Here is a 16,580-nt window from a genome sequence, read left to right as displayed (position 1 = left end):
GGGGGGGGGAGAGGACAAAAGAAAGCCATTCACCCTACAGCATGAACACCCTACAGCTTTCTCAAAAGTATGGGAAATCAAAATATTTCCAAAATATATACAGCTCATCATAGGAAACAAGCACTATTCAGCTCAAGCACAGCACTCTCTTGACAAAGCAACTGAGTGTCCAGCTCTTTCAACAATTAAACCCGTTAGAGGAGCCATCAGCTCTGTTGCTAAGAAGGTGAATTTTTAGCCAAGCTTTAAGGCGAGTCAGTTCATAAATCAAGAAATTCAGTTCTCTCTCAGACTGTCAAGCAATAGGAACAATAGAGATTACAAACAGAACATTAACATGAAGAGGCAGGGAGGCAGTCTCCCCATTCATTCTCACGGTAAGCTGAAAGAAAGCAAGATTCTGTGGAAATAACAGAGGGTTCAGAAACGCCTATTGAGAAAAACATTCAGACAACTGACTAGATGACCCTTCAGAAAATGATCACGGGGAATTAAATCGCCTTGTAATTACTGAACGGAGGAGATCAAATAGGGGGAAAGTGAGATGAGACTGATCAGATTGCGCTAGGTAATAAAATTACTCACCTGAAAATATCATTTGGACTTGTCAGCAGACATTCTCACCTACTCACATCATGTAGGCTAGGAAGCTTCATATTTTAGTAATTAAAAAATAAATAAAGGAAGTGGCTTGTGCCTGCTAAGCCACTACTTCGCCGGAGGAGAGTTTTGCTGCTAATGCTGGGATGGCTTGGGAGCAAAGACGACAGGCAGGCACAGAGTACGCAGGCGTGTCTTGCAGGAATGTGAGGCTTAGTGCCTGCTCCTTTGTGCAATACTTTTGCAAAAGGCAAGGAAGGCTTATTAGTTACTGAGCCTTATTTGCTCCCCTGCTGAGCTGCTTTGTATTCCAGCTTGGGTTTTTTCCACTCCGACATACACACTTGCAGTGCCAGACTCAGATGCTGCTACACAAAAGATCCCCTGACTGCTCTGGTTTGCTGGGAAGGAAGCATTAGCCTCTCAGTGACACATCCTGATGGCTTGGACTAATTTCCTATTTTAAGGTGGAATACTGCTCGTACTCTGACATGTAATTTGGCTACACGCACAGCTGGATTTTACACACTGAGAGATGGTTTTCTATACCTGCTCTCTTTAGATGTTTGAAATCTGGGTTGTTGTTGTTGTTTTTAAAAAGGGAAATCTGAATTGCCTTCTGACATGCTCTTTCTCTCTCTGGTTCCAATCCTGGATAGTATTTCCTTCATAGTGAAGAATGTTCCAACACTCTGCTTTGAGGATTGTGTGGAATCCACCTATATTCTAGAGATTATTGTTCTCACTGATGGTGTAGTCAGTCCAGTTATCTCCCACCTTGGGTTCTCAATGCTGTTAGATTACAATTCCTGTCATCCTTGACCATTAGATAAGCTACTAGGATGACAAGAATTGCAATCCAACAACATCTGGAGACCCAAGGTTTTGAAGAACACTGGTGGAGGTCAGGGATGGGGAACCAGTGGTGGTCTATATGTTGTTAGCCTTTAGGTCCCATCCTTGATCACTGGCCATGTATGTTCCTGGAGCTCCTTGGTATTTTTAAATATATAACTTGGTATTTTAAATTATATAACCACCTGATTAACATAAGTGACCCCTCTCATTCTCCTCCTGTGTTATTTCTTCAGTAAAAATAAACCAGATCTTTAGGGTGTGAAGAGATGATGAAGATGAATTCAATTTTTAACCACCCTTCACCACGTGGTCTGAGGATATGTTCCAGTAAATTAAACAGACAATATTAAAACGGTAGAAAGCAAATTACAGTCACAAGAATAGGGCGAGTTCTAAAAAACTATTTCTCCAATGGAAACCCAATAGTGAAGGTACCAAACATACCTCTGGGGAGGGAATTCCGTAACATGGGGGTTGACACACAGAATGCCTTCTCCTGGGGCAACCCCTCAAACTTCTGTGGGCAGTGGAACTGCTAAGTGGGCACCCACTCTTCTGAACTGATCATGTGCACTGGGCAAGAAAAAATATTTCAATATGCAATTTTGATTCTCTGAAGGTATCTCATGTTTTGCATAGTTTTGAAATTTTCATGCTGTTAGATCAATACTTGAGGAATTAGAAGTTGAATCTGTTAATTACCCAGATATGTACAGACTAATTAAGAGACCAAGGAGTGTAGGGAAACTGACAAAACTAGCTTCAGGTTGCATTCTTTTAGCTACTAACCTCCCAAGGAGAAATATATAGGATTGGCAGAGTCACATATACAGTATAATCCAGGGGTCAGCAACGCTTACTGGGCATGGGCCGGATCACTCCCATGGAGATCCTCCATGGGCCAGACCAGCGCAGTACAACACCAGAAATCGTGTCTGTGCATGACCAGATGCTGAAAATCGCGCCTGTGCAGAAGCGATTTCCGGCGCAGCGCACATGCGCAGACGCAATTACCGGTGTCTGGGCATGCACAGAAGCAATTTCTGGAGCCGTGAAAGAGAGTTCCCATGCCACGCTGTGCCAGTTTAGCGCAGCATGCGGGGGACTCACCAAGCAGGCGGTTCGGTTTGGGGGCAGCTCGTTGGCCGGTTAAGCAGCCTCCATGGGCTGCTTCCGGCCCATGGGCCTTAGGTTGCTGACACCTGGTATAATCCTTCGTATGTCTACTCATAAGTAAGATGCATTGCATTCAACAGGTCTTACTCACAGGTAAATGCACAGTGGATTACAGCCTTAATCCCATTGATTTCTGTGGTTTTAAATCTGTAATTATTACAGGTTTAATCCTATAGAGATCAATGGGATTAAGGTAGAAATGTAATGGATGTAATGCAATGGGCTTAACACTGTGATGTATTTGTATGGTGTAATGGATGAGGGCCAAGGTAGGCTGCCTATATCAGTGGAAGCTGAGTATTATGCCCCCCCCTGCACATTTTGTTAAAATAAGAGCAGCATATACCCTCCTTCTTCCAATCTGGGGAAGGAGGTGTAGGCAAGAGAAGCCCAGAAGCCTAAGAAAACACTGTCAAATGAGAGAAGTTGTGAAACTTCCTACTGAGAAAGCTCTGGCCAGTTATTTGGCTGGAGCAAGTGTCCAGTCATTTCTTATTAGCCTTAATGACTCAAGAACCATTTCCCCCCTCCTACATCATTAGAAAATTAAGTCATCTGGTTGCAATGGGGCTAAGGGAAAAGGACAGTGAAGTAAACGAAGAAAAGCAATGTCTTGACGACCTTGTCTATGGTGTAATTTTCTATATACATGTATGATGGACACCTGAGACACAACCTATAAAGGTGCAACCCTGGTGTAGAAAGCGTTGGTGTGGATTTTAATTCTCCAATTCAACTCTCACTTCCACTAGGACAGATAGTGGCCTCTGGCCATCTAAATATTGTTGGACTCCAACTCCCACCAGCCCCAACTAGCACAGCTAATGACCTGGGATGATGGGAGCTGTAGTTCTTGTATAGTCCCAGAGATATGGGAGCTGTAGTTCTCCACCCCTGTACTAAGAATCCACTGGCTGGCCACAGACAAGCCACTGCCTCTTAGCCTCAGGCCTCTCCTGTGTTTGGCGGATAATGAATCTTGCCTACCTTATAGCACTGCTAGGAGGATTACATAGATCATTCTCCTCCAACCTGGTGTATTCCAGATGCTTTGAACTATAATCCCTGGCCACTGGTCAAGCTGGCTGCTGATGGGAACTGCAGTCCAAAACATCTGGAGGGCACCAAGTTCAGGAAAACAGACACACGTGTGAAGTGCTCTGAATACACAAGTACTTTATTAATGCCAAGTTTTATGACGATTCTGTAAGAATATTCCAAACTGAGCAAGGCTAGTCATAGCTGCAATGCGGCTATTCAGAGGCAAAAATATCCACATTTGATGGAAATATGCACATGCACAGGGTGAAAGGGCATCTGAGTGATGCATGTTTGTGCGTGAATAGGGGGAAATGGGTATGTCATTTCCGGTTTCTCCGAGGTTCTCATTTTTCCAGTCTAAAGTTCAGTTCTCCACATTTCCGCATCAGTTTGCATTTAAAAAACATCTTAATGATAATTCAGCAGTATTTTAATGTGAATCTCTCCCAATACACACATTTTGGGCGTTATTTTCACTAATATATGCAGTTTTGCACACGTATCTCAAGAGCTGCATTGCAAAATTCAGAGGTGTAAATCTTGTGCTTTGGTTCACATATTCTTTTGGAATGTGCACACTAGGTAGATTCACCTTTAAATATGAACCGAATTGGACTTCTCCCCCATTCCTCTCTGAGTGAATCATCCCTAGCTCTTCTTTGTTCAAATAACACCTGCCCTTTCTAGTTTTCTACTCTATAAAACCCATTCTCCTTTTTAGCCATTACATGGCAGCATTTCGGTTGTCAGGATGCTGTTGCCAAGGGAGATAGAATAGATGTGCAGCTGTTTTTTTCTTCTACCACCACTTAGATTTGCTGTTGCTATTTACCTGACAGTGTGGCCTTTGGCTGTTGAGTGCATCACAGTTAACGCTCTAAGGCATGGCATAATGGCTCCCCAGCATGAAGTACAGCTTGCACAGGACCCTATTGGGTGAAGGGTTTTGTTTTATGTCACAGAGGCTGACTCAGAATGTCGAAAGTAGTGGCAGTATAAGGGTAGGAAAGAATCAAAGAGAAAGTAAAAGTGGGTTTGGTTGCCTTATCTTTACCATTTCAGACATCTAAATATGACCGTTCACATGCATCTGAAATGTGTGAATCAGGGGTGGGAAATGTCAGTTCCAGGGCCTGGTGACAAGGTGTAGAGACAAGACACTTGCAAAAATCTCCAGTCTAGAGGGGTCCCACGTGTGCGTGTACACACACACACACACACACACACACACACACACACAGTCTTCCAGAGTCTCCCCAAGGAAATTTGACCTTTATGGGGAAAGTTTTCCCCCTCCAGATTAGGTGTTTGCCTGCTGGTTGGTTTTCCTTCTAGCCTGCCCAGCCTCTTGTGAGACCACAAAAAACCTGTGTGCACCCGCTCAATCTGTTGTCTAGGTGTTAACCACAGATGGGCAAATTCTGGGCCCCATCGTATGAGTCTTTCTCTTTAAACCAGATTTGGATTGGAGAGCCCCTCAAATAGAAGACTGTCCTTTGTCACAAGGGACACATGGACACCAAGGTAGAATTGCAGAACTTCTACAGGAGCCTACTCATTGTCTGGGCCTCAGTGATTTTATATCTCCTGAAGACTTTCACCTAAAGGAAGAAATTCATTGGAGCAGCATTCACAGAGGAGAGAAATCACAAAGGCAACATGCTACAGCAGCATTTGAAAAGGGACTTGACAATTTGGCCTCCTAATAGTATGTGTCACTGCTGGTGTTACTAATACAGGGGCGATCACATCTCATTCTTCTGAAGGTCGGATGATCACTACAGGTATCATAAGTTATTCCTCTCCCACTTGATAAAGAGGACAACACAAGTGGTAAAGGAACAGATAGATTTTTGCCTTCCTCTGAAGACAGATACTGAACTAGAATAACGGATTGCCTAAGCTGATGCAGTAAATTGTGTGCTTTTACGTAGAGCAACATCAGAAAGAACACTGGAACTGCTTCTGCTAATGAGGGCTAAAGCGCTTGGCATTTTAATAGAGAACCTTTATGATCCATTACTTGATTAATTAGATTTGGTAGTTGAGGGCTGAGAATACTGAAATAGCATCTGAAGTACCTCCACAATATCGGCTCTGCTGATTCCATGTGGCTGATAAACTAAAAATTCTTGATTCAATATGCAACCAAGCTGTGATTTATTTGGCAATATATTCGGTTTGACTGGTGGTTTATGTTTCCAGTGAGAAATGAATTCTCTTTTTGTAATTTGTTTAACTGTCCTTCACTACCACGGCACATTTCCTTTAGATACCAGAGTGCCTTGTGTGAATATTCATTAGCTAGGAGATGCTAAGGGCATGATCCAGTCAAACGTAAGCACTTTTAATTCTAACAGATTTCAGTAGGTGGTATATACATCTGCTTAACTTGAGCTGAAATCTGTGGAGATTTTTATTTTCTAGACGCTCTATTTTTTATTAAACTTTAAAAAAACAAATTGGATGGATTCCAGTTGGTGCCTCTGCACTAACGGAAGGGCTATTGATTCATTTATAGCATCTGCTAATGGAAGAGGAGAGGAAATGCTTTTTTGCCCATTCCTTCTTCCACCTAACCTCTCCTGCACATCCCCTCCCACCCTATTCTGGAGGATCCAACCATTCTCTGGAGCTGATTTTCAGGGGAAGGGGGTAGATGCTACAAGGGGAGAGAACACAGGAAGATGTCTTCTATTGAATTCGACTATTGCTCCATCTAACCCAGTATTGTCTACACTGACTAGCAGTGATTTCAGGAAGGGGACATCTTCCTACCTGAAGTTGAACCTGGGACAAGTAAGCAGGACAAGTGCTCTGACACTGAGCTATGACACTTACCCCAAAATTGCCTCCCCTTTTCTTTCATTGCTGGGTCCTTCTGAGAAATCAGAAGCTCTTCCCTGAGTGCAAGGGTGCTCACTGGATTCCACCCAACTATTTTACTGCCATCTCAGGGACCATTATATTATGGAGAAATGCTGCAGAGCAGTAACAAATCAATCTGGCTTACAAAATGAATATGTAGGATACACAAACAAACTTCTTAACTATAAGTCATAAAACAAAAAATAGACTAACAATGAAACTTAAATTTTCAGTGTTGAAGAATGCATTTGTTTCTATAATGTTTTATGTTGTGAACTGCCCTGTGATCTTCAGACAGAGAGTAGTATACAAATTTAATAAATACTATTAAGGTAAAGGTAAATGACCTCTGGATGGTTAAGTCCAGTTAAAGGTGACTATGGGGTTGCGGCGCTCATCTCACTTTCAGGCCGAGGGAATTGGTGTTTGCCCACAGACAGCTTTCCGGGTCATGTGGCCAGCATGACTAAACTGCTTCTGGCGCAACGCGACACCGTGACGGAAGCCAGAGCGCACGGAAACACTGTTTACCTTCCTGCCACAGCAATACCTATTTATCAGCTTGCACTGGTGTGCTTCCGAACTGCTAGGTTGGCAGAAGCTGGGACAGAGCAATGGGAATCAAACCGCTGACCTTCCGATTAGCAAGCCCAAGAGGCTCAGTGGTTTAGACCACAGTGCCACACACAGACAAATAGCAGAGAAATACTACTACTACTACTACTACTACTACTACTACTACTACTGATATTAACAATAATACCACATAGCTTGAAAGAATCCCTCTATGCAAACTTAAGAGATCGTGACCATGTCAGGCAGCCAGATAAATTATGTTTTATTGGTAAGAAGTCTTATATTGTACTCTGATTCTTCCTCCTTTCTCCTCTAGTTTGGAAGGTTTTGCTTCTCTTTTATTTTATTATTAATTTTTTTTATAAATATTTATTAAGGTTTTTAAATATAAATACACACATAATAAACAATCTTACTTCTTTCACAACAGTTTCATCACTTCTTTGGACTCCCTCACGTCTCCCGCTCCCATTTACATCGTTAAAAAAATTTTTTTTAAACAAATTATCAACTTGTTTACAATCTCATGTCCACTCACACATATAATCTAGCGCTTCTTCCAAAAAATTTTATATTTTCTTTAGTCTCACTTATCATCAAATTTAAATCTAGTTTAGTGGTGACCAGTTTTTTATAATCTAGCATCCTTCTTAGCATTCAACCAAATTACAATGTTTTTGTAGATACGTCTTGAATTTCTCCCAGTCTTCCTCCAACTTCTCTTCTCCCAGATCACGGATTCTGCCGGTCATCTCGGCCAGTTGCATATAGTCCATCAGCTGCATCTGCCACTCTTCCAGTGTGGGTAGATCTTGAGTTTTCCAGTTTTTTGCGATGAGAATCCTTGCTGCCGTTGTTGCATACATGAAAAATGTTCGATCCTTCTTTAACACCTTCTGGCCGACAATGCCCAGAAGAAAGGCCTCTGGTTTCTTTGTGAAGGTATACTTAAATACTTAAATACCTTTTTCAGCTCATTATATATCATTTCCCAGAAGACCTTCACCTTAGGGCATGTCCACCAGAGGTGAAAGAATGTTCCTTCATTTTCTTTACATTTCCAACATTTATTATCAGACGAATGGTATATTTTGGCAAGTTTAACTGGGGTCATATACCCAGTTTTGCTTCTCTTTTAGATGAACCACAGCTTGCTTTGCCATTTGAACTTGATAAACTGGCTACTCCACAAATGGGAAACTTCAGGCTTGGAAGCCAAATGCAGCCCTCCATACCTCTTAATCTGGCCCTTGGACTCTCACTGGGCCCCTCCAAAGGCAATAACTCACATTGGCTGTGATCTGCATTCTCCTCAAGTGTTTCTGTCTAACTGAAATGTGTCCTTGAACTGTGACAGTGCCCTTTTGCATAGGTGGAACATAGCCTATTAAACAAAGGTTTATTTAATTATTCTACCCTCTTTTGCTTCTGGCCCTGCTATTGGCATGTGGCCCTTGGAAGGCTTTCCAGGTGGGAATGCAACCATCAGGCTGAGAAAAGTTCCTACTCCAGCTCTGCTCCATATCACGACCCTTTACAACCAGTATAGATTTCAGATGAGACTATGTTTACCATGCTATTAGTAAAAAAGTAAAAGTCTAAATTCAATATTCCTTATTGTAAAGCAGGGCTAGGGAACCTTTACCCCTCCAGATGCTTCTGAACCACAACTCCATCATCCCTGGCCATTGGCCATGCTTGCTACAGCTGAAGGGAGCTATAGTTCAGCAACATCTGGAAGGTCAAAGGTTCCCTACCCCTGCTTTACAATAAGCAGGGGTACAATAAGCTTTACAATAAGCAGGGGTACAATAAGCTGCTTTACAATTGAATTTAGACTTTTTCTTTTTTACAAATAGCATGGTAAACATAGTATCATCTGAAATCTTGTTTGGCTAATTTGTTTAGCACTGATGCGCGGGGGAAGCCATCAAAAACTCCACAAAATATTAAAACACAAGCCTTCCCATGATGGAATGCTCTCCAAACAAAACATCAAGGTGTCTTTGCACAACCCGTTTTTGCCGCTTTGCTCCCTGCTCTTGGTTTTTTTTACTGCCCTCATGCTGCACACTATTGATTTTTCATTGAAATCCTGGAAACATTAGCCATGTACTTGGAACATTCTGCTTCTCTTAGTTCTGAAAAGCTGCCAGTGGACTAGAAATAAAAACAGCTAAAGCCAAATGGGTATCAGAGGAGGGATTCATAAATATGAGGAACTCAGGACTCAGCTACATGTACAAGGGAAATGTGTAGCACAGCCTTCTGGGACTGGAGCACTTCAGGATGCAGGTGACCAATTGCATGACTGAGTGGTGTCTCCAAGTCAACCATGGGTTCTTGGGCAGACTGTTCTGTGAATATGGATGAGGGAGAAATGCAATTCAGTTTGCATTTAAAGGAGAACCTACCTAATTTGCACCCTCCGAAACAATATATGAACCAAAACACAGCCATCTTTCAAAATCCACATTTCTCCAGCAAAGCAGTGTGCACAGAAATGGGTAAAGTGTGCATAAAAATGTATAGATTCGTGGAAATAACATAACAATACACCAGGGAAAATTGCTTTGCAAAAATGTGCATTATTACACAAGATTAAATGCAATGTGTGCATTAGGAGAAATTCAAAATAAAATGCTGATGAATTTCCTTGACGGTTATTTCTGCAGTTAACAACCTATTATAAAACACTGAATAGGACATGACAAAATACCAAAATTCAAACATTACAAACGAAAATCAAATACAAACTACAATAAAGATAAAACTGCATACAGATAAAACATTAGCAATAAAAATCAAACATAAAACTGCAATAAAGGTTCCACATATCATTAGCAACAATTTATTTATTTTTGAATGCATATCCTGCCCTTCCTCCCTAATGAGCCTTCTGAGATAGAAGCTGCACTCTCTCCCTGCAGTACCATTTCCCAATCTTCCGCTTCACTCTCAAGCATGCCCACTAACCGTAACACAGCAAATCCCCAGCCAACCATTGGTCACAAAGCAAACATCTGGGGTCAGATCCCGACTAAGTTAGTTGTGCTTAATTCCTGTTGAAAGAGACAGGTTCAAGTTACATCATGGTTAGCCTGTCCTATTGATTTCAATGGGGCCTGAGATCAGTCGGCAGGCTGCTTATTCAATGTTTGCTCACACGTTGAGCACAATGATATTTACTTTGGGGTAAATGTGCATGAGATTTCACTGAGCCTCTGGAGCCAACTCAGAGGGCCCCAGGAGACTGCAATGTGTGATCCTTCTGAATGTCTGGCTCTGCTTTCAAATGAGACCCCCCCCCCCTCTTATTCTCTGTTAACACCAAGGAATCTTCAAAAGCTTTATTGATTTTAGGGAATAGATACTAATGTCTCCATTTGCAAAGGACCGTTTCATCCATTAATCAATTAATCAAAAATGACTTTATTTCTGTATTGATCTACTGCTACCACCCTTGTTACAGGCCTCCCTGAATTATTACTATGCAATAATAAGAGCTGTGCAATTAAGAGTGGAGCAAACCTAATGACAAATTATAAACTGGGGATTTCAGTGGTTTGAACCAATTGCAATTAACCCTGCTGCCAAAGAGTGGATACGCAGGCATTTCCGCCCCCCACCCCCCAATTAACTACACAAAATGTACCAAGCGTAAAGTGGTGTGTGTGAAGAACTGAAACAAATAGGGGAGTCATGTCAGGCAGATGCTCCATTCATCCCCTTGCCTGAACTGAAGTGTCCAGATCCGATCGTTATATCGGGGCTGTGCGCCGCAAGCAAAACAGTGAAGCGTGCTCATGCCCCAGGGACATCAATGCAGCACAGCCACATCCCACTGATCTCAACAGCAGTTGACACATGTGCGATCATCACATTCAAGAGATCAAGCCCAACAGTTGGAGGTGTTGTAAATAAAAATATGCCCTTTTCCCTTATGGGGTATCCAAGAGCCCATATAGAGTCCTTACATAGGTTCCCTATTGGTAGGAGAAAATAACAGAGGCCAACCAGAGAATATTGAGAAGCAAAGCAGCTAGTAAGCTTGATCTTTATTGATCTGTTGCAACAGGGTACTCCCCTCACACGCAGGAGAGGAGGAGGACCCAGAACAATGCTGTGCAAGGGTTTATAAAGACTTTTGAAATTCCCATTCTGTAGATCAAGACCACCCCCAGAAACATTATGCATACATCACAGAAGGGGTGTAACCTAAGACCACCCCTCAGATACATCCCACCTACATCACAGAAATTTAAATGTTGTTTTTCTCTTGTCCTTGTTTATCTTCTGTCTGGCAGGTTACTTGATTGGATTTCCTGGGGAGCCTGGCCATTCTTTTGTAGTGGTAAAATACTTATTTCCTGGGCCAGGTCACAGGCTCACACCTTGTATCTTAAATGTGTCCTTAAGACAGGATTTGTGAGGAAAGGGACAATGGGGGGACTTTTCCATTTTGACCATGCAGAGAAACATTTGCTCAGTTTAGCAATCAAAATGGTTCCAGGTTGGCTTTCCTGTGCTGATCTATGTACATGTGGTTATGAACGTTGCCATATATCTAAAACCCTAAAATTCCTATCACAGAGGTTTCATATAATTCATATAATTGCCTCAGCCACTTTCCCTTTCTTGTCTTTAAAGATTTTAATTGAGGTAATTTATGCTACACCCACAAATCTAAAAGTGAAGTTGATAGCTATTTTCCCACTGTAGCTTTCCTAAAACAGGCAAATAAACTTCAAGCACATTTCCCCCTCTCTTTTTAAAATTTATTCACCACTCTGACAAAGGCTGTGTAACAGCATTTGCAGTTTCAGTATGAAAAACGGAAAACATTCTGCAACATGTGAGTGAATGATTTCCCCCAGAGGCTCCCAGATTTGGTTCGCTTGAAAAATTAAAACTCAGAAACAGCAGAAGACCCATATTCAGGTCTGAGATGCAGTTATACTTTTCAGTAGAGACCTAGTCCTTCCCCTTGGTTGCAAGCCATTGAGTGGTGGGAGCGATGTGAAAGGGTTTAAATGCTCATGTGGAACCAGTCCTAAATGGGCTTAGCTTTCTCTGAACTGTGCTCAAATGCAGTGGTCCAATGGAGGGCACTAGCGGCTGGTGGGCATTGTTGCTCCCTGGGCTTCCCGACAGCATGCACTGCTGCCAATCACTGAGAGGGGAAGGGGCAAGACGGTGGGGAATTCAGCACAGCATGGGAACAGCAGTAGGGGCATCAGGTTGGCTCTGCTGCTGCATCTCCCCCCTGCCTTGCCCCTTGCTCTCCCCTGCCCTTGGTAACACTGGGAAGCCAGGTGAGCTGCCCTTGCTGCTCCTCTGGCAACTACGGGTGGAGGGGCAACTGGGGAGGAAGGCAGCTCCAGGCCCCTTTTTGGAGGAAGGGCAATAGCATTACCTGCTGGAGCGCCAGGATAACCAATGGTCCCTCCTTGCTCTGGCAGGTGCATGAAGTTGTAATGAGGCTTTTATGCTTTACTATTGTTTATGGCAGTTCAGTATACAAGAAGTCAGAGAATGAGGCCTGTGTCTTAGCATATTGGCTGACCCTAATTAACAAGGTATTGTGCTATGTACTGTTGCGCGCTCTCTCTCTCTCTCTCTCTCTCTCTGTGTGTGTGTGTGTGTGTAATGAAACACTTGCCTGCATTTTGGACCCTCCTGCACATCAGACTCCACCCTTGAACCAAGCCCAAATGTATTCTTAATTATGTGCTAGTTATGGGTGGAAGGAGGGCAGTGAGGAAGATAGAGATCAGGGGCGTCTTCTGCAATTGCTTCCTTGCTAGGCTACGGAGAACATTTAACAGTGCAAAAATGCAGTGCTATCTTTTCCCCGCTAACATGTGCCTGGTGTTACAGGCTATTTATTGTACCTTTATTCAAAAAGTATCCCTGCTGGGAGCTGTCTATGAACATTTGCTCGCTGCCAATTTCTCTGCCAGAAGCACGTAGATGGACCTTACGACTATTTCCTCAAGGTAACCTTGGCCACAAGATATTTATCAGCAAGGGTAATAAAATGTAAAACAGAAAAGGGGAGGGAGAACAAACAGCCAGTTGTCTAACCCTCACAGTTTATATCTATAAATTATCAGTTAATAACCAGGCATGCCAAGCTAATCTAATCCAGTCTTCACCAACCTGGTGCCCTCCAGTATTGGACAACAACTTCCACCAGTGAGGCTGTATAGTCCAATATGTCTGGAGGGCACCAAGTGCATAATGAAAGTAGCACGGCATAAGACACATTTTAAAAGTTAGGTCTGATTTATATATATATATATATATATATATATATATATATATATATATGCACACAAAATGGACCAAGTGCTGTTATGCTAACAAAGAAAAGACCAAGGATCATTTGAAAGCAAAATATCTAGGCTTGAATGTACATGTGGCAAACCTAGGGAGTGGCAGCATTCTGAGGCCACAGCCTCACCAAACATTCAATGATCCTGGGAACTGTAGTTTGTTAAGGGTGTTGAGAGTTAAGAGACCCTATTCCCCTCACAGAGCTTTAATTTCCAGAGTTCCTTGGGAAGAAGGCTCAATTGTTAAACTACTTCGGGAATTGTGGCTTTGAGGGGTCTCCTAACACCTCTCAGCATTCTTAATGAACTAATGATAATAATAATAAATTTTATTTATACCCCACCCTCCCCAGCCAAGACCAGGCTCAGGGTGGCTAACACCAAATATAAAAACAATTGATTGAAATACAGCTTAAAAAACAAGATTAACATACAACATTAAAACATTAAAATGCAGCCACATTTCAGTGGAAACTCAATCAAAAACTTTTTGGGGGGATGAAAACGTCAAGTCTTCACCAAGGCTAACTATCCAGACTGGTCCTACATGGGCCAGAAAAAAGCCAGGGAAGTCCCCAAATAGGAGTTCCAACCCAGAAGGAGAAAGGAAAAAAGAAAGAGGGGGAGGGAAACAAATTGATTCCAAGCCAAAGGCCAGGCGGGCATATCGGGAGAGACGGTCCTGTAGGTACGAGGGTCCTAGGCTGTGAAGGACTACAGTTCCCATAATTCTTTGGGGCAAGCCATGACAGTTAAAGTGGTATCATAGTGCTTTAAATACATGGTGTGGATGCTGCCTGGGGTGAGTCAGGGCATTCCTGCATCTGCACAGTCCTGACCTCACTGCCACCCAGCCTCACCCCTGCCCCATCCAGGTAAGCTACAGCAATGGTGGGAGGGCAGCTTTGTGTTTCTGCCCCACCATGCTGACCAATGCTGCTTTAAAACAAAACACACTGATTTGAGGGTATCTTGATTACAATCTCTCTCTCCCCCTGCCCCCAGGATGGAAGCTTACCCCATGGCAGGAAGATCTATCCATCCCACTTGTATTTCAGCCTGAGGCTGCATACCCACATGGAGCTATTTTGCTTTATCTTAACAACAACCTTCTGTGGTAGGTTAGACTGAGAGGTAGTAAGTGATTCGCCAAAGGCCACCCAGTGATCAGGATTTGAATCCAAGCCTGCCTACCCCAAGTCAAACACTCTTTCCTATGAGCTTGTTGATTCTTTCTAATTTGATTGCTTTTAGATCACAATGGGTGCAAGACGTATTTATTTTCTCATTAATTGCAAAACCACATGGATCAGGTTCCATCTGTCCCTGAGTGGAATCTCCCCTCTCCCCACCCGCTCCAGTATACATACAGTATACACACACACACACACACACACACACACACACAATTTTCTCTGTTTTCAGAAACTCTTAGTGCATTAGCTTTTCCAGGGTTGTATCTCTGACAGCAAGTTGTCAAGCAAACAAAACCTTCTTGCCAGCGCTGCAGCTCTTATCTCTTACAGTCAGTCTCACAGTCCAGACTGCAGCTGAAATTGACAGGAAAACTCTTGGCCCAAGCAAGCCAAATACTCTCAATTGTTATTATAATAATTATGTCACATGAATTTTGCAGCAGACCACAGATGTCTTAGCCATGCAGATCAGCCAGGCAACTGGGGAAAAGATGTTGCACAGACAAGTGCTCTTTCATTGCTGTTGCTGAAAGCCAAACTGGACCATGTGCATATTATTCTGTTTTGGACATGTGAGCGTGGGTAGCTTTTTAATTTGTTCTATCCATAGAGTTTCGGTAGGTGAGCAGCAATCTATTAATAACACATTTTTAATTACCAGTTACCAATCAAAATGAAGCAAGCAGATAAGCCTCAGCTATATACTGTACTGTAGATGAAACAGATGAGGGCTGTAACAAATGTTGCAATGTGTAGGGCTCCTGATTCTAGCCACCCAGGGACACTGCCTTTCCATATATTGTACTCTATTCCATTCTGCACACCCTTCAGTTCTCACTGAAAGACAAGCCTGCCCAATTTGCATATTCTGAAACAAGATATGGACTGAAACACGCCTATCCTTTGCAATTTGCATTTCTCCAGATTTTCCAATGAGGTTCCTCCTGCCACGCAATTTGTATAATATGCATATACTACGGGAAGTGTGCATTAAAAAATGCATATGCAAGTGAAAATAACAGTCTCAAATCTTCCATTCTTGGGCAAGGTGATTGAGCGAGTGGTTGCTGAACAACTCCAGGCACGCCTGGAAGAAGCGGACCATTTGGATCCCTTCCAGTCGGGATTCAGGCCTCATCATGGGACTGAAACTGCCTTGGTCGCACTGGTTGATGATCTCCGGCGGGCTACGGACAAAGGTGAGAGCTGTTTCCTAGTTCTGCTGGATCTCTCAGAGGCTTTTGACACCATTGACCATAACATCCTTCTGGACTGTCTAGAGGGGCTGGGAGCTGGGGGCACTGTTATACAGTGGTTCCGCTCCTTCCTCCTGGGCCGTGTTCAGAAAGTGGTGGTGGGGGATGAGTGTTCAGACCCCTGGGCTCTCACACTTGTGGGGTGCCTCAGGGTTCTGTCCTCTCCCCCATGCTTTTCAACATCTACATGCAGCCGCTGGGAGAGATCATCAGGGGGTTTGGGCTGGGTGTTCATCAGTATGCAGATGATACCCAGCTCTACCTCTCTTTCAAATCAGAACCAGTGAAGGCGGTGAAGGTCCTGTGTGAGTGTCATGAGGCGGATGGAGGATGGATGGCAGTTAACAGATGGAGGTTGAATTCTGACAAGACAGAAGTACTGTTTTGGGGGGACAGGAGGTGGGTGGGTGTGGAGGACTCGCTGGTCCTGAATGGGGTAACTGTGCCCCTGAAGGACCAGGTACGCAGCCTGGGAGTCATTCTGGACTCACAGCTGTCCATAGAGACGCAGGTCAATTCTGTGTCCAGGGCAGCTGTTTATCAGCTCCATCTGGTATGCAAGTTGAGACCCTACCTGCCCGCAGACTGTCTCGCCAGAGTAGTGCATGCTCTAGTTATCTCTCGCTTGGACTACTGCAATGCGCTCTATGTGGGGCTACCTTTGAAGGTGA

At 43.2% G+C, this 16,580-nt stretch overlaps 1 protein-coding gene across 5 annotated transcripts in view; it reads right to left on the bottom strand.

Moving 5' to 3' along the window:
* The window catches only part of TMEM108 (transmembrane protein 108), a 186,717-nt gene that overhangs the window by 20,450 nt on the left and 149,687 nt on the right, over positions 1 to 16,580 (bottom strand). Inside the window, exon 1 of one of the 5 annotated variants that reach the window (XM_081882264.1) lies at positions 586 to 960. The exons of the other annotated variants lie outside the window; for them this stretch is intronic. Within the exon in view, the coding sequence (XP_081738390.1) occupies positions 586 to 598 (13 nt within the window). The 5' untranslated portion in view covers positions 599 to 960. Of the gene's footprint in view, positions 1 to 585; positions 961 to 16,580 lie in introns of those variants that run through there. 5 annotated transcript variants of the gene reach the window in all.

The sequence above is a fragment of the Podarcis erhardii genome, assembly GCF_964252035.2.
Source record: "Podarcis erhardii genome assembly, chromosome: 12".
Lineage (NCBI taxonomy): Eukaryota > Metazoa > Chordata > Lepidosauria > Squamata > Lacertidae > Podarcis > Podarcis erhardii.
This window is presented reverse-complemented; position numbering and strand designations above follow the sequence as displayed.